General features: G+C 51.4%; 3 protein-coding genes across 9 annotated transcripts; 2 read left to right on the forward strand and 1 right to left on the reverse strand.

The window, feature by feature from the left end:
* Positions 1-115: 115 nt before the first annotated feature.
* SNRPB (small nuclear ribonucleoprotein polypeptides B and B1) lies at positions 116-2651 on the reverse strand. The gene is made up of 7 exons (XM_054173491.1): positions 2501-2651; positions 2252-2403; positions 1676-1787; positions 1280-1432; positions 800-938; positions 534-659; positions 116-300 (listed from the first exon to the last, which is right to left on the reverse strand). The coding sequence occupies exons 1-7, from the start codon at positions 2501-2503 to the stop codon at positions 263-265; spliced, it is 723 nt and encodes a 240-aa protein (XP_054029466.1). The 5' UTR covers positions 2504-2651; the 3' UTR covers positions 116-262.
* Positions 2652-3121: 470 nt separating this feature from the next.
* On the forward strand, positions 3122-19957 carry ELMO2 (engulfment and cell motility 2). Of its 4 annotated transcripts, none has more exons than XM_054173541.1 (23): positions 3152-3224; positions 6169-6304; positions 6812-6936; positions 7065-7105; positions 7575-7647; positions 7981-8031; positions 8942-9123; positions 10112-10211; positions 10421-10572; positions 11069-11147; positions 11739-11777; positions 14622-14672; positions 15002-15124; positions 15751-15885; positions 16326-16430; positions 16514-16622; positions 17267-17403; positions 17695-17858; positions 17941-18053; positions 18310-18417; positions 18738-18820; positions 19074-19151; positions 19551-19957. In XM_054173541.1, exons 3-23 carry the CDS (start codon positions 6859-6861, stop codon positions 19749-19751), a joined length of 2202 nt encoding a protein of 733 aa, XP_054029516.1. In that variant the 5' UTR covers positions 3152-3224; positions 6169-6304; positions 6812-6858; the 3' UTR covers positions 19752-19957. The 4 variants fall into 4 exon arrangements, with proteins under 4 accessions (XP_054029517.1, XP_054029516.1, XP_054029518.1 ...); XM_054173543.1 differs by having other exon boundaries at positions 11742-11777; XM_054173542.1 differs by lacking the exon at positions 6169-6304 and having other exon boundaries at positions 3122-3224.
* Positions 19958-20171: 214 nt separating this feature from the next.
* On the forward strand, positions 20172-24606 carry SLC35C2 (solute carrier family 35 member C2). 4 transcript variants are annotated; one of them, XM_054173644.1, is made up of 8 exons: positions 20172-20246; positions 21695-21758; positions 21976-22048; positions 22236-22404; positions 22678-22761; positions 23087-23262; positions 23943-24072; positions 24201-24606. In XM_054173644.1, exons 3-8 carry the CDS (start codon positions 21983-21985, stop codon positions 24323-24325), a joined length of 750 nt encoding a protein of 249 aa, XP_054029619.1. In that variant the 5' UTR covers positions 20172-20246; positions 21695-21758; positions 21976-21982; the 3' UTR covers positions 24326-24606. The 4 variants fall into 4 exon arrangements, with proteins under 4 accessions (XP_054029619.1, XP_054029617.1, XP_054029620.1 ...); XM_054173645.1 differs by lacking the exon at positions 20172-20246 and adding an exon at positions 20262-20470; XM_054173642.1 differs by lacking the exon at positions 24201-24606 and adding an exon at positions 20320-20470 and having other exon boundaries at positions 20190-20246; positions 23087-24052.
* The last annotated feature ends 29 nt before the right edge of the window (positions 24607-24635 follow it).

Here is a 24635-nt window from a genome sequence, read left to right on the forward strand (position 1 = left end):
CTAACTGTTAACTTCTGAGCTTTTTCCTTCAAAGCTGCTCTTTTGGGTTGACCAGAGTGCAAAAGCAAGGGCTGCACTCCTGAAACAGACCAGGGCAACAGCAGTGATTCCAAGCAATGGGTTTTCCCAGCTTTATTAGAAAGGGCAAACTTTACAAGCAGTAAATATAAAATATACATAACAAAGTTCTGAGGGGTGGGTACTGCTCACTGTATTCCCTTGATCAGCCTTCTCACAGTTCCTAAGTACATTACAGGGTATCTCATGGCCGTGGTGGACGCATGCCAGGTGGAGGAGGTCCTAGGAATAAAGGAGAGAGTTGAATATTGAAGAGGGGAAAAAAAAGGAAACAAGGCTACAAGAGAAAGGTGCTTTTGCTGTACTCAAAGCTGTCTTAGGACCCTTTTTTTGTGGGACTCTGGCATTTAATGACCACTGGCACAGCCAGAAAGGCACTGAAGTATACCACTATTAAATGTGTTATGTTGTGGTTTCTCTCAGCTTTTAGGCATTCAAGATTAACCTCTACTCACCTCTCATGCCTGGAGGGGGTGGTCTCATGCCTGGTGGGGGCATTCCCATAGGAGCACCTCGGCCAGGTGGCATTCCCATTGGTGGGCCCATGGGTGGTCTCATGCCTGGAGGAGGCCCCATCATTCCTTGAGCCAGAGAAAAGAAGCAGCTTATCAATACAGCTGAACATACAGGGCACTAGCTGGCTATCAGAATAATCCTCCATAATGCCCATTCTGCCACACAGCCTGAGCTTCTTGCAGCACCACTACAGAGTAATTCCTACCTGGAGGAGGTGCTCCTCTGCTCATGGGTGGGGGAGGACCCCCACGCCCTGGTGTATATTGAGTTGGGGCTCCTGCTATGCTAGCAGTGGCTGCTGCAGCAGCAGCTGCAACTGTGCCACGACCCTGAGGTGTCATCACCTGTAAACAAGATAAAGAGGGTTACAGAGAAGCAGCACATCCACATGACATTAGCAACTACAAAATAAACAACATTTACATTGTTACCCCTTCAGAAAGTTATGGCAGCCTGCTCTTAAGGTATCAAATAATGCTACAAGCCTTTTTTCCATCAAGAGACAGAGTTCCCAGAGGATCTAGTACCAAATAAAGCTTCAGCTAGGCTCAATCTCTCTGATAACAGAAACCAAGACTGGTGTTCTTCCCCTCCACCCATTCCTCACATCACATTAATTCTTGGTACCCAAGAGCCACCCTGCAATGTACTTCAGAACTCTTTATTTAGAGTGACAGCATCTCACCTGCTGGGATGGTCCTCCCACTCCTCTGACAGGGCCAGCTAATCCTGCTGGGGCTTGTGGCATGGGTGCTCCTGCTGGTACTCCCCTCCCTGCTGCTCTCCCAACTCCAGGTCCTCCAGCAGCTCCAGCAAGTGGTACCCGGGCAATTCCAGTCTGAAATCAGACCCCCACAAAAGGAAGAGTTATCACACCAGAAGCTCTCAGATTCTAGGGCTGCCCACAGCCCTCCTTCAACCAATCAATGCCCTAAGTCCACAATGAATATAATGAAATTGACTGGATATAGACACAACAGCATCTGGAAGCCTAGGACAATACTGCAGCAGTGTTCTGCAAGGAGGCAGATCCATCCTCTACCCCTGCCCTTTTCCTTAGCTCACTCTCCATTCTCCTTACATCTTTTGGAGGTGGTCCTTCAACTGTCATGGACACCAGGTTTTCCCCTCGCAGCAGCACAAGACCAAGGACTCGTTTCTCTTCTCTCTCTGGCTGTTTTGAATTTTTTGGTCTATTGAGAAGAGAAATAAATCGTTGCAAGACAGGGGGAAAGAGAACAAACCTCAAATCAAGCAAAACAAATCACTGCTGCTCTTTGAAATTGCAATGGAATACATGGCAAGCCTAGCCCTGAGAGAACCTGCCCTAAAACCCATGGGTTTCAATGCCTCAGAACACAAAATGTGTACTGACTTTTTTCCACCCCGTGAAGCTTAACTGCGCTGGCATCGCATAAAGGTACATCCCGTTAGCAGCTGATACTGGAGGCAAAGTGCCCCTCGGACCTTGGCAGCTTGGGGATTTGACAAAAGACCCCACACCCACGAGTGCTGCTGCAGAAGCTGGCAGCAGACACTGTCCAGCGGCTGCCCCGGCTCTCCGCTCTGAGCGGGCAGCTGGCCTCGGGGCCTCCCGCCGTCAGAGCGGGGTCTGGGCTTGGGGGGCACCACCGGGCGCTCCAGCCGCGCCGCTCACTTGATCTTGCGGAACTCGTCGCAGTCGCAGAGGATGAGGTTCATGTGCTTGTCGAAGGCTTTGAAGGTGCCGATGAAGACGCGACCGTCCTGCAGGATGCACCGCATGCGGTAGTCGATGTGCTGCAGCATCTTGCTGCTCTTTCCCACCGTCTGCAAGAGAGAGCCGTTACACCGAGCGCCAGGGCGCAGCGGGATCGCTGCACCGCGGATGCCCGCTGCCCGCACCCCCTCTCCGAGCCCGGCTCACCATGGCTGCAGCTTTCCGTGTTCCCTCCCGCCGCCGCCGCCGTCGATAGCTGCCGATCCGCCGCCCGCTCCGCCGGAAGCTCCTACGCGCGGCAGCCGCTGCTTCCGCCCGCCCGCACGCGGCCGCCCGCCACCACTCTACGCACGGCCGCTTCCGGCGCGGGAAGGACGTATTTCCGGTCCTGGGAGTGGAGGGGGCGCGGCCCAGCTGTCGCTCTCGGAGCGACGGGTGCCTTACGCGCCGCCCCTCCGATGTTCCCTATTAGCCCCGTGCGCTCCGGTCAGCAGAGCTGCAGGGAGGGCTGCTCTACATGAGCCGGCGGAGAAGCAGCCCTGGGCGGTCACAGCCGCTCTCGGAGACGGGGCACTGTTGGCATGGGGAACTGACGTGAGCCCTCCCTTGGCACCCCCGAAGGAGCCGAGGGGCGCAAGCACAGGGGAGAGTCGCTTAACGTAATTCACTGAGGCTGCCGAGGCGGGTCACGCATGAAGGGCTCCGGAACCGGCGAAGCGCGCTCCGCTGCCGGGGCGGAGCCGCAGCGGGGCGGGGCCGGGCAGGCAGCGGTCGCCATGGCAGCGCGCTGCGCGCGCGTGACGCGCCTACGCAGCCAATCGGCGGCGAGGTGGATGAGTGACAGCCGGCGGCACCAGTGGCGAGCCGCGCCTTGGCGGGGCCGCCGGAGCTGCCGGGCGGCCGGAGCGCGGAGCGGCCGCGGCGGGGCCGGGTGAGCGCAGGGCGGCGGGTGCGGGGGTGGGTAGCCCACGGGATCCGCGGCGAGCCGGGCTGCGTGCCGCTGGCCGCAGTTCTGGCAGGCCCGGTAAGCGCTTCTGCCTTCGCGGGCCTACTGCGGCCCTTCCCTCCGGTGGCCCGCCCCGCCGCGAGGCTTTGGCCTAGAGTCGCCTACCACGGGATCACCGGGCCAGATCCGTCCCCGCCACCGAGCTCCCGTTTGTGCTGCGGCTGCTGGAGCTGCGCTCTCGGTGTGCGCGGGGTCCGCCGCGCCGCCCGGCTCCCGGGCGTGAGACCGGGTCGGGTCGCGATCCGGCCAGCAAGGAGCCGGGTGGACCTGGGGCGCAAAGCAGACGGCTCCTCGTCAGGAAAAAATGCTGAGCGCCTTAAATTGAGTTTCTGGCCAAGCTGCGGGAGTTGCTGATTGATTGCGTTCAGCTGACTTGACTGATTAATAAAGAGCAGTTCCCTCCTCGCTGTTGCTATCGCTTCCTGGCTTCGCTCAGAGATGCTCTCTGCCCAGCTGTGCGGGACTGTGCTAGGCAAGAGTCCAGCCTCACAGGCTTAGCATTACAGCTAGAGTACAGCCGTGGAAGGCCTTTGGAGGAAGGTAGGCTTTCAGGGATGGGTATCTGGAGCCACCAGGTTCTTTGGCTTCTCTAGCAAAGTACTTTTTCATTGTGCTTGCGTGAGGTAATGTAGGTGGCTGCACGTTGCCCTTGGTTTGAACCGTGCTGTCTGCTCCCCTATGCTGCTTGTTTAAGGAAGCTGTCTTCTGGGCACACTTGTGCAGTTAATCACTCTGCTAGCAGCACTTCCACCTTCTGCTTGGCCAGTCAGTACTCGCTGGGAACTGCATAGGGAATTCTGTGGCATCCACAGGTTTCACAAGCTGCAGCTCTTCACTTGTTGACTGGGGGATTTCTACCAGGCAGCTTTTCTTTCTGATGGAATGTTCTTTCATCCTCCTCATTACCATTCTGTGTGCAGCACACTTTGTTCTCGATCTGTAATGAAAGGAAGATTGAGTGTGACTGGGGAAATTCTGTGTCAAATATTCAAGTTGTTTCAGCTCACAGCTTCTCAGAAGTCTCTTTAATACTGTGTGTTCTTACTGGCTCTGCTGATTTCTCTTTGCCTTCCTTGCTTTGTGTGGAGGAACTTGCTCTGCAGAAGCAGTGTGACTTCATCTTTGATGGATTTCAGCTTGGCTGCTCTCTGTATAAAGCTGTGAGAATTGCTTGCCTGCTGCTGTTGAGAAGAGTTTGCTGTGAGAGACCCATGAGTGACTGATGATCACAGTTATGCAGAGCTGCAGCCTGCTTCTTCCCAAGAGCTTCTGAGCAGTCACTTTGTCAGGTGCACTGCAGAACATCTACTGTCAGATTTAACATGCCACCTCTCATGGCTGCAGACACAGTGAAATCTCTTCAAAGAATGCTTTTGATAGACAACCTTGTGTCAAGAGCCTGACCTCAAGTACCCTTTTGTGTTTGCAGTCCAGTCTTCATTGTCCTCTTCTGGGAAACTGCCTCTTCTGAGGCACTGATCTGTGAAGGTCCTTTGAAGGGTCCTTTGACCCAAACTGTCAGAACAGTTTCCTGTCTTTCCCCCACAGTTTTTAATTCCTTCTCTGGATTCTGCTCAGCCAATGCTTTGTGGTGTTTGAGACCCTTCCTTGATAGCCTCCTGTGCCATGGTGCTGCTGTGCAAAGGAGCAGCTCACTTCTTTCCCTCAGGGTTTGCTGTCCCTTGAGTGCTGTTGGCATAAGGATCATGCTTTCCAGTTGTGACTGGATGCTCACTTGTGGGAGAAGTTTGGGGTAGAAATAGTTTAATGTGCCACAGGGAGTTTCTTTCTGAGTTTGTGTGCAGCTGAATGGCTTTTTCTGGGCTGTGAGGGTCCCTTAATGGGTGGAAACCTGTGTGTGCTGGAGGTCTGGGGCTGTCCTGCGCGTTGGGCACTTTGGGGTGTGAGTACAGTGCTGTGCTCCCACTCTTACACCTGTAATTGACATTGTGTACATAAGGATGTAGCTGATGAGTTGTCCCTGCTGCAAAAGATGTTTGAAAGTCTGCTTTGTGTATTTATTCATTTGGTTTAGTGTCTCTCTAATTCAGGAAAAGGAAGTGAGGAAAACTCATCCCTGCTTTTGCTAGGTTCCATCTCTCAGTGAGGCAGAAGGGTTGGGTAAGCTCCAGATTCTTCTGGCCTATGCTGCAGAGTCTCTTGGTTCAGCAGGACCCACGGACATGGCTGAGGGAGGGGAGAGGCAAGGCATGAGCCTCATTAACTGAGATCATTAGCAGACCTCTAGATCAGCCTCTTCTACAGGCCAGGAACTCACACCTTTTGTGGTAGCCTCAGCTAATGTCATAGAATCCTGTTCCAGGGTGCTCTTGCAGTCCAACTTCCTGCACCAGCCATCTCTGCAGCTGCTTTGTCTTTGCTGATCCATGGAAAGTTCTCTCTTTTCTTTCCTTCCTTGCATCAGGAGAATGCCAAAGGCTGCTGGTTTGCCTGCAAGTCTCAGGCTGCTGTAGCATCTTTTCCAGTTGATGAAGGAAGCTGGGAAACTCTTTTAACCATGAGACAATATCCTTGCTCAGCACTGTCTCATCTCTGTTGTGGGAAAGGGGCTTCTCTGAGAGGAGGAATGGGAGCTTCTGTAGGCTCTGGGAAATGGTTCAGCAGATGCTTGGCATTTTGTTCAGGTGCTGCAACTGAGTCTCAGGAGCAGTCCCCAAGGACAGAACTGACTGTGGCTGGTCAGGTCTCATTTGTGGCAGCTTGAGGCCTTAGTTCTTGAACTGCTGGTGGGGAGGGTTGTCTCTCTCCCACACGACTTTCTCCCTGTGGCTCTGTGGGAGAGAGCAGGACTGCTCCCTCCACCCAGGGGAGAAATAATAAGGAACTGAACAAGTTCATTTCTTTCCAGCCTCTTACTGCCAGATGAAGCCCAAACCAGCATGTCTGACACCTGCCTGGGACCAAACCCTGCTTATTCCCTGTGGCAGATAAAGGAGTGAAAGGTGGCCCTCCAGAGCAAATGCTGAGTTAACTTTCCTCCTGTGGTGGGTGTTCATGTTTTGGATTTAGGATGTTGCAGGAGGGGAATAGGATAAAGCTCTCTGCTGCCACTCTGCCTAGGAGCCTGGCTGGGTATCCTGGGTGGATCAAGGTACCATCAGTAAACACCAGGCTGTGGGAGGGAAGCTGCCTGGACAGTATGATCCCCTCTCACCTACAGACAGTAGCTGAGCCTGGGGAGTTATTGCTTTAGTCCTGCAAACTGGCCTGGCAGTGCAGACAGTGGGTAGCAGATGGAGCTTTGCTGGTCAAAGTGACTCCTTGGGTGAGCACCCCAAGAAGCTCTTAGAAGTATTGCTTAGGTAAGAAGAGGGGCCATGCAGTTTTACAGTGTACTGGTTTAGCCTGAGGCCTTAGTCTCTGGCACACTGAGTGTTTTGTCCCTGGCAGGCCCAGAAAACCTTAAGACTGCTCTTGGGTAGTGTCTTGAAGCTTGGTGTGGCAACTGAAGTCCTTGTCAGAGAGCTGCTCACTCTGCTTTCTCTTAACAGGAGTGGGGTGTATGCTGTTGTGAAGGCACTTGGAAGAGCCTGGAGCAATGCCACCACCTTCAGACATTGTGAAAGTAGCTGTTGAGTGGCCAGGTGCCAATGCCCAGCTGCTGGAAATAGATCAGGTGAGACCTGCTAAACAGATGCAAGAGGAAATGCACCACAGCCTTGCTAACTGGGATGTGGGAAGCACAGAAACTGGCTGTTCCTTTCTGATTGAGAGGCTACTGAGGACTCTCTCTTTCTGTTCTAGAAAAGGCCTCTTGCTTCTGTCATCAAGGAGGTCTGTGATGGGTGAGTAATTCTCTGGGAACCCTGCTGGTGAATGTCTGGCTGGCTGATGGATCTTGCTGGGGCACTGTGGAAAGCCTCCACTGCGTGCTGCTAGCACAACCCAGGCTGCTTGCTGCCAGTTTGGGCCATGGAATGCATCAGGGTTTACATCTGGAAGAAAAGGATTTCCTGAGAAACAGAGGCTTTGCATCTTTACTCCAGTTCTCTGTGTGTGCCCACAGGTCAGCCTCTGAGTGCTGGCCCAGCTTGCTGTCCCTCTTTCTGTGTTCCACAGAGCCTGACTTGAAGCAGGCCGAAGTCCCTTCCCCTCGAGGAAGGGCATTTCTCTCCTCCAAAGGAGACTTAATTCCTCATGCTAAAGCTTTGCTTGAAAGTTCTTTTCTGCCTTCCTGGGATCAAGCTCTTGTTCCTGATTGAGATTCAGAAGAAAGAGGAGGAAGCAGCTCATGTGTCCTTCTCCCCCTGCCAGGTGGTCACTGCCAAACCCCGAGTACTACACCCTGCGCTACGCCGATGGGCCCCAGCTGTACATCACAGAGCAGGTCAGTGTGAGGCAGCAACCTGCTGATCCCTGGGCCAAGAGTGCAGGATACCTTGGGCTAGTGCCATACAACAGTGCCCTCACTGGTGCTCCAGAGGCAGCATCTCTGCTCACACAAATGCTCTGCCTTGCATGGTGTTACTCACCTTTGGGGCCTTGCACTTCTCCCTTGGCCTGCAAAGGTGCAAGGGCTGCACCCCTCCAGCTCAGTGCTGCCAGTAGGGTGGGGTGGTGTGGGAGCCCTTCCACTCATGCATGCAAATGTGAACTGCAGATCCAGTTATGCTCTTTCCTCCCCACTTCTCTGCAGTTTAAGGTTTCTCTTTTCTTTCAGACTCGCTGTGACATCAAGAATGGAACTATCCTACAGCTGGCAGTTTCCCCAGTAAGTGCCTCCTCACCTGCCTGTCTCAGTAGCTGTGCTCACATGGCAGGCTCTTCTTGCCTCTCAGCTGCTTTTTCTTCTCTGCAAGTTGGAGGCCATTCTGCAGAGAGAGGCACACCCTCTTGTTTTCCTTCCTGGTTGTGGTGTTCAGCTGCCCATCTGTAGGGCATTCTGTAAATAGGTCCTGTCTACATTTCCACTGCATCCCCTGGATGAGCTTGTTGCAAAGTACCTGAGAGATGCAGTCTCAGTCTGGGTGCAGTTAGTGTCAGAAAGCAACAGTGTTGGTGACCTAATGCAGAAACTAACACCAGGCACATCAGCTGCAGAGTGGGTTGGGTTGTTCCCAGTGAACTCTTGTGGCCTCAGCAGTTGCCTTTTGCAGATGTGCTGCAGCTTCCCTTTTACTGAAATGCTTAAACCTCTTGTGCAAATATCATGGCACAGAGCTGAGACTGAGGGAAAACAGGAAGAAGTTATTTGGGCAAGAGGTGCTTGAGAGGATGTCACTGATCTGTCTCTGACAAGTCTTGCAGAATGCCATGTGGGTACAGAAGTGAGCTTATGCTTCTCTTGGGATATATAAGAGGGGAGCTGAAGGTTGTATTTCTTTAATGGTCTCACTCATCACTTCCATATCCAGCTCCACTTGCCTCACCAAGGAGAAAACCAACCCTTTACTCCAGCACACAAAACAGGGGCTTACTTGCCTCCTGCCTGGCTGTAACTGAGTACAGCCTTTCTTCTCGGTCTCTTAGACCTGCTGGCTGCTGCTACTTACCCTGTCATTGCTGGTGTCTCTCTACCCTTGTTGTGCTCTCTCTGCCCATCCATGGACTTCAGGCAGGATGGCAGAGCTCAGCCTGCAGGTGCCTAGCCTGCAGCTGGCACCACCTCTCTTTCCTCCCAGTCCAGGGCAGCTCGCCAGCTGATGGAGAGGATCCAGTCTCACAGCATGGAAGCCCGACTGGATGCCATGAAGGATCTGGCTAAGCTCTCAGCAGATGTGACCTTTGCCACTGAGTTCATCAACATGGAGGGGATTACAGTGCTGACACGGCTCGTGGAGAGCGGGACCAAGCTTCTGTCCCAGTGAGTTCCCTGTGCTGCAGGGCTCTGGAACAGGACCTTGGATAAGGAGCCAAATTTGCCCCCCCTTGAAGGTGGGGTCCCAGCAGAGCAGAGTAAAGGGGCAGAAGCCCCTTTAAGAAGAGCTGCAGTGAAGGCCAAAGAATGCACAGGGGGGAAAGTATCAGTCCTCAGTCTCCCAACAGCCTTCAGCTTTTGGGCTTCCTGAGCAGAAATTGTATCTCTTTGGTTTAAGAAACTCTGGGTGGTTCTTCCATAGATTATTTTTCTTTCCTTCTTAAATTTTTGATCAGTTTATCCCTTTGACATCCACCACACTGTGTGGAAATAAAGTTCCAGAGTTACCTGTCCTGTAGGATAAAAAGGCTTCCTGAAACAGGTCACCCTCTACATATTTTGTTGCAGGAGCTTGTAAATTCCTGTCTTCTCCATCCTGTTGGTAACCAAGTAGCTCTCTCTCTCTCACAGCAACCCTTTAGCCAAGCCTTCCCAAGCTGCAGTCTTAGTCCATTGACACTGTAACTATGGCAGCCACTCCAGAGCTAATCATTCTTTCCATGCTTTCCCTAGCTCTTAGCTCCTCTCAGTACTGTGCTGTTGTGGGAAGGTTGGTTTGTGACTTTTCATCAGTTTGAAGCCTTACCCTTGAAGTGTTGAGTTTGAGTAGAGGTCCTTTGCACTACTCAGGAATAAATGCTGCATCCTTCCTTTTCCTGTTGTCCTTTTGAATAACCAGGCACTGATCCAGGTGGTTGGGACTCCCTGGTGGCAAGGCTAGGGACTTATTCTTCCTGATTTTCCCTTTCCTTGTCATCAGGAAAAAAATAAATACAGTTCTATAAACCAGTATTAGCTTCCTAAATGCAAATACTTTATTACCCACCCCCCCCAGTTCCAAGCTTATTAGAAGGAAGGGGTGACTTTTTGATCTTATGCAGCTTGGGCAGGCTTTCTGCTTGGTCCTTTGTAACTGCATTCTTCCTTTCCTCAGTTACAGTGAAATGTTGGCTTTCACCCTGACTGCCTTCCTGGAGCTCATGGACCATGGTATTGTCTCTTGGGACATGGTCTCAATAACCTTCATCAAACAGGTGAGTTTGGGTAAGGGAGGGGAGGGGATGCTCTTTCCTTTCATGCTTCAATGCAGCTTCCAGGAGGAGCCAGATGAGTCTGAGAGGAGGAGTCCTCAATGAGAGCAGTGCGTGCTCAGCTTTCCAAGCCCTGCCTCCCTTAGCCTGGCTCACTCACCACAAAGCTCCTTGGATGGGCATCTCTTAACCTGCTGCTTCATCTTGTTTAGATTGCAGGGTATGTGAGCCAGCCCATGGTAGATGTCTCCATCCTCCAGAGATCCTTAGCCATCCTAGAGAGCATGGTGCTAAACAGTCAGACACTGTATCAGAAGATAGCAGAAGAGATCACCGTGGGGCAGCTCATCTCTCATCTGCAAGTGTGAGTGTCCACCCAACAGGAACCTGAGTGAAATCAGTTTCAGGGACATCAGTCAATTTGAAAAGGCCCTTTCTTGGTTGGCTGGTTGTTACCATTTCAAACACTTCAAGATGCTATTTTTTAAGTATTACTGATATGTCATCTTGCTTGAACTTGAGAGTTTAAAAAGATAAGATCCTGGAGAAGCAAAAGTTCTGGAAGCAATTAAGCATGTTGTGGGTGGGAGGGTGTATGTTGTGGTGCTGAAGTCTGAGCTCTGCTGGGCTGCATTCTGCGTTATCTTCTGAATAATGCAGCTGTCAGTCAGCAATTTCTGTCAGCTTTGTGCAGGCCTCGTGAGGAAGGAGTTGGGTGGCATGAAAGCAGAATGCCTGAGTCCTGCTTGTCCATTCATGTGCAAGATACTGTAGTAAATGTCCCCATGGTGCAGGCCAAGGAGCAAGCTGTAATGTTCTGGGCTGCCTGTTCTCTTATCCTCCCCTTTTTGTTTCTGCAGCTCAAACCAGGAGATTCAGACATATGCCATTGCCCTCATCAATGCCCTCTTCTTGAAGGCACCTGAGGACAAGAGACAGGTTTGTTCTTGCCTTTTGACTTTAAACCTGAATAATGGTTACTGGCTGGCTGTTTACTTTGTGCCTCAAACCATATTGTCTGGGCAAGGCAGACCTTGGACTTTGCCAAGAGCTTAGGTAGCTGTTTCAGTGTGGCAGGAGGGAAAGCACCAGCCCATTGGTACTGTGTTCTGGAGCAGCACTTCTGTGCTCAGGAAATGCTCAAAGAGGAATCTGAAAGACCTTAAGAGATAGAAAGTAATCCTCTACACAGCATGGAAACTGTTTTGAAGACAGTTCCTTCTGTGTGGGAGGGGTAGGCTGAGTAGAGTCCTTGGCATTGTACTGAACAACCCCCCCCCCACCTCTCCCCAAAAAGAGACCTTCCTTGAGTCACAGGGGGATATTCCTGCTGGCAAGTGTGAGAAGTAACCCTCCCTGTCCTGCTTGGAGGAAGCCCTCAGGATCTCAAGTCTACCCAGATGTGCCTATGTCTGTACTGTGTAGCTTTGCTGTGTTAAGGCCTTCTCCAGTGCCCCATTTGTGCTGTTTCTCTGAACTCTGAGCTAAATCCTGTCTGCTTCTCTTTGTGCCTTTTTTGCTTTCTGCCAGCAGGACAAGCTGCTTAACCCGCTAGACCTGCCCATCACTGTAAGTAACTCGAGCCTGGGGGCTGGTCATGCAGAACTGTAGCCATGTTAGCTTTTCTCCAGCTGCCTCTTGGTGTCTCAGATGCTGCACACAGGCTGCAGGTAGTGGAGGAGCCTAGGGAGAGGGGCGGGAGGACTCCTGGGGGTGTGCTCTGACTGAAAGGGAGAAGAATCAGTAGCAGGAGAAACCTTGAATGACTTCTGTGCACTCAAGATAGTAAAGATGGTCATAAAAGGAAGCTGATACTACAAGACTGACCAGGGAAACCAGTTTTAAAACTGGAACCAGTTCCTTAGCAGTCTGAGTCTTAAAGAGCCTGAGCTGATAGCACAAATCTCCCTTGCACTGACAGCTTCGTATCCAGCTCCATCCTTCTAAAGGCAGAGCTGTTAGTAAAGAGCAGTCACAAACCTTAGTGCTGATTGAGAGCTAGAGCTTGCATTCTGCCAAATTTATGACCTCTCCCTTGTGTGAATTGTGCTACATGAATGGGTTTAGCCCCAAGCTGTCTCCAGGGGATTCACCACTCCTGTTGATTCGGAACCTCCTGTACAGCTTTTAGATCTTTCTGGCTGGCACAGAGAATGCTCCACTTCTGCCAAAGCTGCAGAGCCTTCAGAGGTGGAACTCTGGTCTCAATAAATGTTACCAAAAAGTCTAAAATGAACAATTATTCCTAAGGAAATAATTAAATAAGGAAGTAAATAAAGAAATAAGGAAGAACATACTCCTGGTGGCAATTTGGCCAAGATGCTAAGCTTCCTAGCAAACAAAATGCCAAAGGATCTTTCACTTCTTTTCTTGTTGAACACACTGCACATGACCACAAAAGGCCATGAAGATGATCAAGGGACTGGAATACCTTCAATGTGAATAGATCTGAGAGCTTTGAGCTTGCTCAGCCTCAAGAAGAGAAGGCTCAGGGAAGTCTTATCAATGTGTATAAATATCTGATGCAAGGGATAAAGGGAGAGGGAGACCAAGTCTTCTAACAGTGACTGCTGGCAGGACAAGAGGCAATGGGCACAGCTTAAAACCCAGGAAATTGCCCCTGAACACACACACACACACACAAAGTAAATTAACACAAACATGGTAGGAGACAAACAAGCTGCCCAAAGAGATGCTGAAACCCTGAGTGGACACATTGCTGTGCTACCTGCTCTGTCTGGTGCTTGCAGCAGGGAAGCTGGACTAGATGGGTTCAAGATGTTTCTTCTTCCATTCTGTGGCCCCATCAAGCAGCAAGATGGGCATTGCTGGACTTTGACTACAGCACAGATGCCCTAGCAGTGGTTAAGCTCTGTGTGTGCTCATGCTTCTTACTATGCTCTTTGGAAGCGTTCCATTGTCTTTGTCCTTCTCACTGTTTATCTGCTTCAGTCCCCTGTTGCTTCATCCCATGTACAAACTAATTCCTTCAGAGTAAGGGTTCCTTGTGTTGCATGCACAGGCAGACCCTAACAGCAGGCCTTGTTCTATTCTCAGCACCACATCTCACAAATCATAGTCACAATTAATGTCTCTGAGGGCAGTGTGTTATCTCTGAAACCACTTCCTACTTCATCTGGATGCTCGTTAGGTGTCTCCCATTCAAGCACTGACTTGATTGTAACATAAGTGCTGCTGAGCCTGCAGCTGGTGCAGCTTGACTGGCAGCCAGTGTATCACTTTCTTGTTTTAGGAGGTTTCTGTCTGGAGCGAAAGTGGTAACAGGGACTTGGAATGAGGTTAATAGACACATTTTACCAAGAGCAGGGTTGATGGGAGCAGTTGGAACAATCTTGGATTGCTCAGAAGGTACAGCTGGCTGAGTGCAATTGTCTAAGACTCTGCACATCTGCTTCCAGCTCTCAGTCTGCACTGCACAGGAATGTGAAGAGATCTCAGGCTGTCACTTCTTCTGGACTCCTTCCAGATGATGTGTTGCCAAACAGATTTTTTTTTCATACCTAAAGACTTTGCTTGTAACAGCAATCTTCTGATAACATCCCACTGTGACACTGGCCCTTGTGCCACTCTCTGTGTGATGAGATCTCTAGCACTTTAAAAGAGTGATCCTCCACAGTTTTCTAGGAGAGCACAAGTTAGATTCTTGCAGATGCATGTGTCCCAGAGCTGAAGGCTTGCAACAGACACTTGCATCTGCTGTGACTGTCATCATGACTTGATGGTTGGAGAAGCCTCCTCATCTGGGGAAGGAAGCCATGCAGCAAAGGGGGAACCTGGAAGCTTCCCTTAAAGTGTGAAAATTACTTCCCCTTTTACACTGAAGGGCTTCTGCAAATTGTCCTTGAGATGACTTGACAAACCTCTTTAGGAATGGAGACAAAGGGAACTTAAATTTCAGAGGGAGGGTTTGTGAGAGGGAAGAGACCTGAAAACTACCTCCAATAGCCCTTGTTCTCTTGGGGGTGTACCTAGGCAGAGAAAGCTGTGAAATGGTGATTGAAGGAACCTCTTGGAGGTGACAGATTTTTCTCAGCAACCCCCAGTATGGTCCCTGCTGCCAGCCCTCCTGACACTGAACTGTCATTGGATGTGCAGTGTTAAGCTCAGGTTGGTTGTTCAGCTGCAGCAGTGCCTTTCTCCCCATCAGTGGTGATTGGTAGGGGAGCCACCCATGAGCTGTGCCATGGTAAGGGTGACATTTGCATCCCAACTTGATACTTGCTCTCTGGTGAGGTGCCATGCTAAACTGACAGTCTGGAGTACTAGCACTTCACTGTGTGCCAGTGCTGTCTGCAGCTCACAGGCTGCCTTATTTCTCTCCTTTCTGCACAGTGTGGGCTTTCTGTTTATATTTTTGGACTCATGTTGTCTCCTCTCTAAATTCCACAACAGGAGATGGCTAATGCATTTGCCCAGAAGCACCTGAGGTCTATAATCCTGAATGTAAGTATGTCAGCAGCTCTCTAATGTCCTCTCAGAAGTTTCACTTGCACAGAGTGTAAATTCTGCTGCCTTCAGGGCACTTCCAGAAAAGTGACTCTTTCAGAGGTGAAATTGGAGCCACTTGCTCTAAAGAGAGTTGCCAGAATGCTTCCTTCTGCTGTTCCACAGCATGATCTTGGTGTCTCTGATAATAGGGGGAGGGGGGTTAAACAGCTGAAGAGGCACATACAGAGATGTGCATGCAGCCTGGCACATGCCTGCAGCTGATAGCTCAAGTTTTTGTACACATCCCAATCCTCCTCACCTCTACCCTACCCTTTATTTTGCAGCATGTGATCAGAGGAAACCGCCCCATTAAAACCGAAATGGCTCATCAGCTCTACGTGCTGCAGGTCCTCACCTTTAACCTCCTGGAAGAGAGAATGATGACCAAGATGGATCCCAATGATCAGGTCACTGCTAGAGCTGAGTAAGATCTGATAGAATAGGATGTACAAAGGGGCCTTATTCCTTAGCTCCCTAGAATTTGCAGTAGGTGGAGCATGAAGTTTCAGAAGCACCCCTCACATGATAGTCCCTGAGATCAGGGCGTTCTCCTGGCTATCCTGGTGTATGCTGTGGGAGATGGAAGTGCTCTGGAAGCCATGCATTGCATTCCTGTTGTGATCTGTGTGATGCCAGCTCTCCAAGTGATTACTCCACCTCTGTGGAAAGCACATCATTTTGTGCATCTCCTTGCAGCATACAGGAAGCTGGGTGTTCTTAAGGTGTCTGTTGCTCCGTTCTTGGATGCGTTGAGGTCTTGAGTGAGAAATGCCTCAGCAGCATGTGAATGCCTAGAAATTGCCTTGAACTAAACCTGGGGCACTTGAAGGACACTACAAACAGATTTTGCATTACCCAGCATACTGAAATGTGGCATTTTGAAGTGGATTGCCTCCTCTTTTGTAGTGCTAGTGACCTTTGGCATCTCTGTATTCACTGTGTGAGCTCTGGAGAGAGGTGGGACTGTGCATTAGGTGAAAATAGTGCCCTTGTGATTGATCACATCACCATTTCCCTGCCTTCTGTCCTTCAGGCACAGAGAGACATCATATTTGAGTTGAGAAGAATTGCATTTGATGCAGAGTCTGACACCAACACCGTCCCTGGCAGTGGAACAGAGAAACGCAAAGCCATGTACACCAAGGACTACAAGATGCTGGGATTCACTGTAGGCATCTGGGGAGGGTGCTGAGCCTAGAGCATGTAAAGCCAGCCTAAGCAATCTCCCTCTGAGTGGGGGGGGGGGAAGAGAAGGAACAGGAGGAGCTGTTTGCTTCACCATGCTTCTCCACCTGAGGTTTAGAAATTCAGCTACACTCAGACTCCAGAGATCATTCTGAGCTTGCTGATTTAGTTAAATGCCAGGGAGCGTTAGGCACAGTCTCTGGAGATCTTTACCTACTGTGGGCACCTATTCTGTGAAGACCTTGGAAGCAGCCACTCTCAGAAAGTTCTGGTAGCATTGTCAGCAGGTGTCCAAAGTTACCTTTTGGGTGGCTGGGAGGGAGTGCTTTTGGTGGACAGGTGGTTGTAAAAATTCATTCAGAAAAGGTTCTCACACAATGTCTTTAAGTTGGTTGGTTTGTTCTTTCTACACACCTTTCACAGAATCACATCAATCCAGCCATGGATTTTACTCAGACCCCTCCAGGGATGCTGGCACTGGACAACATGCTCTACCTGGCCAAATTTCATCAGGACACCTATATCAGAGTAGGTGAAGCGAGCTGCTGGTTTATGCAGGTACCAGCACCACAGCAGCTCTTCTTAGTGTGTGTTGCACCCTCTTCTTGTAGATTGTCCTAGAGAACAGCAGTCGAGAGGATAAGCACGAGTGCCCCTTCGGGCGCAGCGCCATCGAGCTCACCAGGATGCTCTGTGAGATCCTGCAAGTTGGGGAGCTCCGTAAGTACCAGCAGTGCCCCGAGCTTCCCAAGGGGCTGGGCTGATGCTTCTGAAAGCAGCTGCCAGGCATTTTGCAAATAGAATCATAGAATTGCTAGGGTTGGAAGGGACCTCATGGATCATCCAGTTCCAAGGACAGAGGGAGCTTGGAGTTGCAGTGTCGGTGTCGCAGTGGTAGTGCCGGTGCCGAACTAAAGTAAATAAAACTTGGCTGTGTGCAGCTGGCTCTCCTGAAAACTGACACAAGCAGAAGGCTTCAACTCCCTGAAGCAGGGTGCTGTATTAAAAAGCCTCAACACTCTAGAAGCCACTAAACCTGAGAAGTTTAGTAGCCATGACATTCTCAAAACAGCGTTCTGGGCCCATTAACCACCAACAAATTCTACCAGAGGGAAGTGGGGAACAACTGCAAGCAATCATTTGTGGGGACTAGTAAGGAAAGGGTACATGAGTCACAGAGGCTTGCACACTGAACATGGGGTAGTCTATAGACTGTCTGGGTAGACAAAACACCGAATTGTCCTCATCTCTTTGACTAAGTGCTGCTATATATCACCATGTGCTTGCCACTGTAGTGGATTTCAGTCACTCTTGGCTCTTCTGCAGCATGCTCATATGGTTGTGGTTTCTGTTTCTTCCTGAAGCCAATGAAGGCAGGAATGACTATCACCCCATGTTCTTCACCCATGACCGTGCATTTGAGGAGCTATTTGCCATCTGCATCCAGTTGCTGAACAAGACCTGGAAAGAAATGAGGGCAACAGCAGAAGATTTTAATAAGGTCAGAGTGGAGAAGAGGTATTGTAGAATCCTTTGCAGAACAGCAGGTGTTCACTCAGCTGTACTTGAAGTGAAAGAGTAGGGCACAGAAGGTGTGACAGGGCATTGACGTGGGCTGGAAGGGAGGATGATTCAACTCCTCTTTGGTGTGAGTTGAGGTCATTCTTTGTTCTGGATCTCCAAAGCCACTAGCATGTTGACAGTCCTGGCCGCAGTTACTCTGTGTCAAATCTCTGCTGCCATTAAGCAGCCTGAAGGTGACTTGCTTTCCTCCCTGCCCTGACCTCCTTAGGTCATGCAGGTTGTGAGGGAGCAGATCACCCGGGCTCTTCCCTCCAAACCAAATTCCCTGGACCAGTTCAAGAGCAAACTGCGCAGCTTGAGCTACTCTGAGATCCTGCGACTGCGCCAGTCTGAGAGGATGAGCCAAGATGACTTCCAGTCCCCACCTATCGTGTAAGTGCCTGGCAAAAACAGTTGTCTGCTGTGCTTGCTCTTGCCTCTGTTTTCAGCTTACTCTTTGATGTTTGATGGCTAGGGAGCTGAGGGAGAAAATCCAGCCTGAGATCTTGGAGCTGATCAAGCAGCAGCGCCTGAACAGACTCTGTGAGGGGAGCAGCTTTCGCAAGATTGGAAACCGCAGGAGGCAAGGTGAGGTGCCAGCCTCTGCTGCGTCTTCTCATGGCAGGGACCGGAGGCAAATGAGAGCTGGTGGATTGATCTGTCAGCAGGCTGGTTACCTGGGCTGTCTGTACCAGGGCTGGGATGGAGCAGATGTGCACCTCTGAGAATACAGCCACCCCCTCACGAACTGGAAGCAGTGCTGAGGAGCTGGGGGGAGTGGAAGGGTTGAGGGGAGAGACTTTACTGCAGTGGTTGTAAGACATCTGCTTGCTGTGTGTTGCAGAAAGATTCTGGTATTGTCGCCTCGCTCTGAATCACAAGGTGCTACACTATGGAGATCTGGAAGATAATGCCCAGGGGGAAGTGACCTTTGAATCTCTACAGGAAAAGAGTAGGTCCTGATTGCTGTGAGCACACTTTGCAGTGTTCTGTGCTCTGCTGTTAGGAGTATTCTCCTAGAGGGGAAAGCAAAAGAGCTATGCTTGAAGCCCAGACTGAGATGAGATCAACTTTTGGTCCTTGCCCAAATCCTTTGAGTCTCAGAAGTGGTTGGTATCTCTCTTAACAGCCAACTGTAGGGATGTGTAATGTGTTCTGCACAACTGCAGCAGTGAGATACAAAACCAGGAGCAATGCCCAGCTGCAAAGCAAAACAAAGTTCTGGGGTTTCCTGGTTAGGATTGTTTGTGATTTTTACTTTCTCATTGTTAGTTCCAGTTGCAGACATCAAAGCCATTGTCACAGGGAAGGATTGTCCACACATGAAGGAGAAAAGTGCACTGAAACAGAACAAGGTGAGTGCTCCCTTTTTGCCTGTAATTACTGTCTGAAAGCAAGCAACCAGAGCAAATGGTCTTCCAAAGTGCAGGTGTAGTGTTTACAAAGTCCATCTCACTGCTGAGCCTTCTAGTGCTCATTTGTGGTTGCTAGGTGCTGTCAGTAGAGTCTGGTTGGGCTACAGGCTGCAGCTTCTCTTGCTGGGTTAGAAGGAAGAAGGTGCTGTAGTGTTTTGTTCAGCCAATCAGCAAATGATTCTTTCCCATTCAGGAAGTGTTAGAATTGGCCTTCTCAATATTGTATGATCCTGATGAGACCCTGAACTTCATTGCACCTAATAAATACGAGGTAAGAAACAAAGCAGTTAAGCAGCAGAATATGGATTTCTGAAGTTAATTTATAAGCAACTGATCCTCCTTAAAGGCTGGAGCAGGGTGTCTCCCACCAGCTTCATTCTTAGCAAATGCTGGACTGCTCCATCCTTTTCTCCCATGCAGGCAGTGTTTGCCTTTTCTCCATTCTGGAGGACACCAGTGCCTACAATAGCTTTGCTTTTTCTCTTGGTCCTCTTAGAACCATGGGTCAAGCTTACCTCTAGGCTGTAACTCCCACTGGAAATCTGTGGGCACTGTTTTGGGGTCGTTGGGGTTTGGGGTTTTTTGCCCTCTTTTTTCCTCGTTTGGAACTATATCTTTAATTGTTCCACAGATGTGCCTGAAGTTGTGAATTACCCTTTCTTTCCCATAGTACTGTATCTGGATTGATGGGCTTAATGCTCTCTTGGGGAAGGACATGTCCAGTGAGCTGACCAAGAGTGACCTGGACACCTTGCTGAGCATGGAAATGAAGCTGAGACTCCTGGACTTGGAGAACATCCAGATCCCCGAAGCACCGCCGCCCATCCCCAAGGAGCCGAGCAGCTACGACTTCGTGTACCACTATGGCTGAGGGGGACTGAGCCGCCCGGGCAGCCCCGGGCCGGCGGCGGGGGTCTGGCTCGGCTGTGACTCGCAGGGGGCCCGCGGCGGGCGCAGCTCCCGGCGCGCTGTGCCGCCGTGCCGGGAGCGGCGGGGCGGGCTGCTGTATCGGTACAATAATAACAAGTTCCGCTGTCTGCCGCTGCCGCCTCCGCCTTTTCCCGCCCGGACCCCGCCCAGCGCGGAGCGGCCGAGCCGCGGGCCCCGCCCAGCGCAGCTCCCGTTTCTTGCGGCCGGGGCCCTGCCTCCCGGCGCGGCCCCGCAGCCCCCCTCCCCGCTTCGGCCCCATCACCGCCGCCGTGCCCCCAGCCCCTCTTTTCCGTCTCCCGCCGCGGTCCCTCTGGGGGCTCTCCAGCTCTGCATGGCGGCGGGCGGCGAGGCCTCGGGGCGGGCGGCGCTGGTGCTGCTGCCGCCCTACTACGGCTTCTCCATCGGCATCACCTTCTACAACAAGTGGCTCATGAAGGTGCGGGGCGGCGGGGAGGTGCGGGGCCGCGGTGGGCGGGCGGCGGCAGTGACGGCAGCTGTCGGCCCCGCAGAGCTTCCCCTTCCCGCTGCTCGTCACCCTGCTGCACCTCCTCCTCACCTTCGGCCTCTCGGCGCTGGTCCGCGCCGTGGCGCACTGCCGCTCCGGGCGGCCGCGGGCCGCGCTCAACTGGGCTGACTGCCTGCACCGGGCGGCCCCCGCAGGTACGGCGACGGAGAGGGCAGGGCGAGGCCCTGCCTGCCGCGGGGGAGGCGAGGGGTCCGCTGGCGTGGCCGTTGCTCGAGGCTGCCCGCGCCGCCTCGGCTCCTGGGGCTTGCTCCGGAGGCGCGTTCGCCTGCGGCTACCGGCCCGGGGGCGGTCTTGGGGGTCGGGGAGGTGTGAAGCCGGCGGGCGGCAGGCAGCGCTCCGCCGCTGCTCGGTGCTGCGGCCGTGCCCGGTGCAGAGGGTGCAGGCGCCGCTCAGAGCTTTGGCTTTAGTCGCGCTGGCTCCGGTGTCGGAACAAAAGCTGGTGAGAGAGAATACGGATCCAGCGTGCTTGCTGGAGGAGCCGCTGGCACTTCAGAACATAGACTTTGAGAATCCTCCACGGGACCTCAAGTGGTCTCTGCAAGTTATTTTTTCTCTTGCATTGGTAGTAGCCACGTGTTTGTTATATCAGGAGGTTTTTATCTGCTTGGAACTCGGTCTTTATGACACAGACGTTGGTTGTACATCACACAAAACTGCTGTAGCTGAGCCTGAGAAGTGAGGCTTAGATCACAGAGCTCGAGCACCTTCAGCACTTCTGCGGGTCTGTGTGATGTCGGTTCGGTCATTGTCAGTGTCTCCCAGAGAACAGCATCTGTCCCAAGATCTCTGATAAGGTTTGCAGTACTTCACATAACATTCCCCAAGGTTTCTTGAAAAATGCTTTCTGCACACCTGTAGCAATGCTGCCTTTCAGCATTGCAGGCCACTGGATCGGTTCAAGTGTCCTGTGGTAGGACGCTTACATCCATGGGAGGGTAGACGGAACAGAGCTGCACCAGGGTTAAGGGTGCATGCTGAGAACTGTGGCCAGACTTGCCTCTTCAGGTTTCTCAGAGTGGTCCTTGTGCTTGCCAGTCACCATGCCCTGATACACTAAAAAAAGACTTCATGCAAATCTCTGGTGGCTTTCAGTCACAGGGAGGGAAGGGTTATTCCTGCTCTTTTGCACAGTGTTGGTTCAGTGAGCACCAGCTTAGGTCATGGGAAACAGACAGAGACATCAAGAGCAGAATGTGAGCTGTGTGGTATTGAGAGGAGTTACTCTGAGCAAAGTCTGTTGGGTTTCTTGTGGCTCTGCTCTTTCTGTGGCCAAGCAGCAGGGGCTTATTTAGTGGTTTGGGGGTTTTTGTGTAGTGGAATACAGTTAACTTCAGATTTTTTTCCCTTTGATTCTTTAGCTCTGTTGACTTCCTTGGATATTGGGCTGAGTAACTGGAGCTTCCTCTATGTCACTGTCTCCCTGTGAGTACCAACACCAGCTGCCCTGAGAGCCTTCCAGTGGGGTTCAGAAAGTGTTCTGTCTGGCTCAGCTTCTGGAGTGAGTGTGCAGCTTGATGGGTTGGCATGCAGGGTCAGTGCTGACTTACTGCTAGCAGCGTGGGGTGATCTGGGTCCTAACAGTGCTTTACTGGGAAGTACTTCCTTGGAAGAGACTGACAGAGTCTTTTGGTCCTTACAGCTACACCATGACCAAATCCTCTGCCATTCTCTTCATTCTGCTTTTTTCACTGCTCTTCAAGCTGGAGGAAGCGGTAAGGGTCCCACACAATGCTTAAGGGAGGGAGGAGGTCAGGCCCAGGGAAGCAGGCAGTGCATTGCACAAGAAATGTTCATGAGCAGGGGAAGAATGGAATGATGTAGATGAATCTAAAGAAAGGAAGCAGTTGTCTCTGTTCAGCTCCAGGAGTCTGCAGTGACTTTGTGCTTGTTCTCACCCAGAGGCTGACATTGCTGCTGGTGGTTCTGCTCATCGCTGCAGGGCTCTTCATGTTCACCTACAAGTCCACACAGTTCAGCACTCAGGGCTTTGTGCTGGTGCTGTGTGCCTCATTCCTTGGGGGCATTCGCTGGACTCTCACGCAGTTACTCATGCAGAAGGCTGAGCTGGGTATGTAGGCTGTTAGGAAGTGGTAGTGGTAACAGGGAGGGGAGTAAAGAGCTGGTAGCCCTTGCTACAGAAACAAAACACCTTGTGTGAGGGATAGTGTCTGAAACCTGGGGCAAGAGTTACCTGTTGATGGGGAGTGAAGGTGGCTTGGCAGGGCTGTAGGCAATACAAAAAAGGTGTGTGGCTAGGAATGGGACTCTTAAAAGGCTCTGGAAGCTGTGTTATTCCCTGGCTTGTTACTGCCTGGTCTGTTACTGATTCTCCTCTTTTCAGGGCTCCAGAACCCCATTGATACCATGTTCCACCTGCAGCCGCTCATGGTCCTGGGGCTCTTCCCACTCTTTGTGGTGTTTGAGGGTGCGTGAGTTGATCAGAGACAGTAGGGATAGCTCGATGGAGTGGTTGGGGAGATTGCTGAGCAGTTTGTTGTTTGGGATGATTCATTTAGATAAGTGAACAGCTATGAGCTTTACAGAGTTTAGAGACCTGGAATTCCAAGGACCCAGATGTGCCTTACTAAAGAGTGCATAGGAATAGTAGCTTGCCAGGCTTGTGGAGGTATGGGCAGTGAAGAACTGGCTCCACATCCTCCTGCTATTGGAATGTGAGCAGCCCACTCCCATCTTGTGAGGAGTTCTGGGAGTTGGGAAAGGTACTCTGCTACTCATTGTCTTGTTCCTAGGCCTGCCTTTGTCCATATCAGAGAAGCTCTTCCATTTCCATGAAGCAGGAATGCTGCTCTCTCTGGTAGGGAAGCTGTTCTTGGGTGGAATTCTTGCCTTTGGTCTAAGCTTTTCTGAGTTCCTCTTGGTTTCCAGAACATCTAGCCTCACCTTTTCCATTGCTGGCGTGTTTAAGGTAAGGCATGCTTCCTGGCCTAACACTAGAAGGCAAGTACTGAGTCTTCTCTGAAATGGGCTTTGTGTGGTGGGAGCTTGCTTAGAGCCAGTTATTGCTGTTCTCCTTGCACAGGAGCTTGATGCTTTGCCTTGCAGTCTCTGCAGTGAAGTCCCTTGGTCCCTGACAGCATGGGGCAGAGACCAGGGACTGTTCTATAAAAGGATACCATCATGGTGCCAGGTTTGGTGGGATTTGGGATAGGCCAAGACACGTGGGCCTCACGAGCCATGGATGGTGCAGGAGAGAGCAGGGGTAAGAAGGGTGTGCTCTTGCATCAGAGCTAGATGTGAACAAAAAAAGTGGTTTGAGCTCTCTCTTGAACCAAGTTCAACACATTTTCTCCTCCTTTAACAAACCCAGCATGTGTACTCTTTGAGCTAAATGGTGACCTGTGAAACTTGTCTGCTCAGGAGTCACAGGATTCCCATCTAGCTCAGTCAGAGGATGTAGAATCCCACATCTCAGTTTAACAGGTTGTGTTGTTTCTGGAAGCTGGTTTTGGAATTCTCTGTGCTTGGAGGAATTTGCTGATGGAAATTAGCAGCCTGGCATCTTGCTCTGGGCTTGAGCTGTAAAACATCTCATGCATATCTCCTGAGGTCCTGCCCTCCCACCTGTCATGTGTTTTGTTTCCACAGGAAATCTGCATTCTATTTCTGGCCACACACTTGCTGGGAGACCGCCTCAGCCCTCTCAACTGGCTGGGCTTTGCTGTCTGTCTGTCAGGAATCTCCCTTCACCTTCTTCTCAAAGCCATGAGTCCCCAAGGTGATTCTGGTTTCAATCCCTGTTTGAAGGTGTCCTTCACAGGGAGCTGTGTCTAGTTCTGGCTCCTTGCTGGTGCCAGCTTTGGCTGCTCCAGTGAGTCCGTGGCTAAACAGGCTGTCTGCATGCAGGTGAAGAAGCACTGAAGCTACACAAAGAGCTCAGCTCTGAGCCTGGCCTGGAGCTGCTGCTGCTGCACCACCCCAAATGTGAGGCAGAGGAAGAAGAGGATGTTGAAACCCCACAACAGCAGTGACTGAACACGAAGCACAAAGTCCCCTGCTCTGTTCTTGCCAAGCCTGCCTGACAGCTATCTAGAAGGAAGGTCCAAGAATCTCTGTCTGTGACCACCCAAGGAGAGCCTGGTGAGAGGGTCCTGCTGTTCTGCTACACAGTGTGGCTCTGGAGATGCTGCACAAGAAACAGGCAAATACCCTTCACAGAGGGCAAACTCTGAAGGCAAGCCCTGGTTCAGTGGAAGTGGGATGCTGTGGTGAGACTGCAAAGTCCTGCTGAAGGCTCCCTAAGGAATGCTGAAGGCTTGAGCATAGCCCATGAGCTATAGA

This window comes from Dryobates pubescens, chromosome 26 (assembly GCF_014839835.1).
Source record: "Dryobates pubescens isolate bDryPub1 chromosome 26, bDryPub1.pri, whole genome shotgun sequence".
In the NCBI taxonomy this organism is placed as follows: Eukaryota; Metazoa; Chordata; class Aves; order Piciformes; family Picidae; genus Dryobates; species Dryobates pubescens.

Bases quoted from the DNA above. Each gene is read 5' to 3' on its own strand.
- SLC35C2 (XM_054173642.1), top strand. The intron at 22,049-22,235 runs GTAAGGGTCCCA...GTTCTCACCCAG, and splicing joins TCTTCAAGCTGGAGGAAGCG to AGGCTGACATTGCTGCTGGT. The intron at 22,762-23,086 runs GTGCGTGAGTTG...TCTTGTTCCTAG, and splicing joins ACTCTTTGTGGTGTTTGAGG to GCCTGCCTTTGTCCATATCA.
- SNRPB (XM_054173491.1), bottom strand. The intron at 1,433-1,675 runs GTAAGGAGAATG...GTCTGATTTCAG, and splicing joins AAGGACCACCTCCAAAAGAT to ACTGGAATTGCCCGGGTACC. The intron at 660-799 runs GTAGGAATTACT...CTCTGGCTCAAG, and splicing joins CAGAGGAGCACCTCCTCCAG to GAATGATGGGGCCTCCTCCA.
- ELMO2 (XM_054173542.1), top strand. From the start codon at position 6,859: ATGCCACCACCTTCAGACATTGTGAAAGTAGCTGTTGAGTGGCCAGGT. The intron at 18,821-19,073 runs GTGAGTGCTCCC...TTTCCCATTCAG, and splicing joins GTGCACTGAAACAGAACAAG to GAAGTGTTAGAATTGGCCTT. The intron at 19,152-19,550 runs GTAAGAAACAAA...TCTTTCCCATAG, and splicing joins TTGCACCTAATAAATACGAG to TACTGTATCTGGATTGATGG.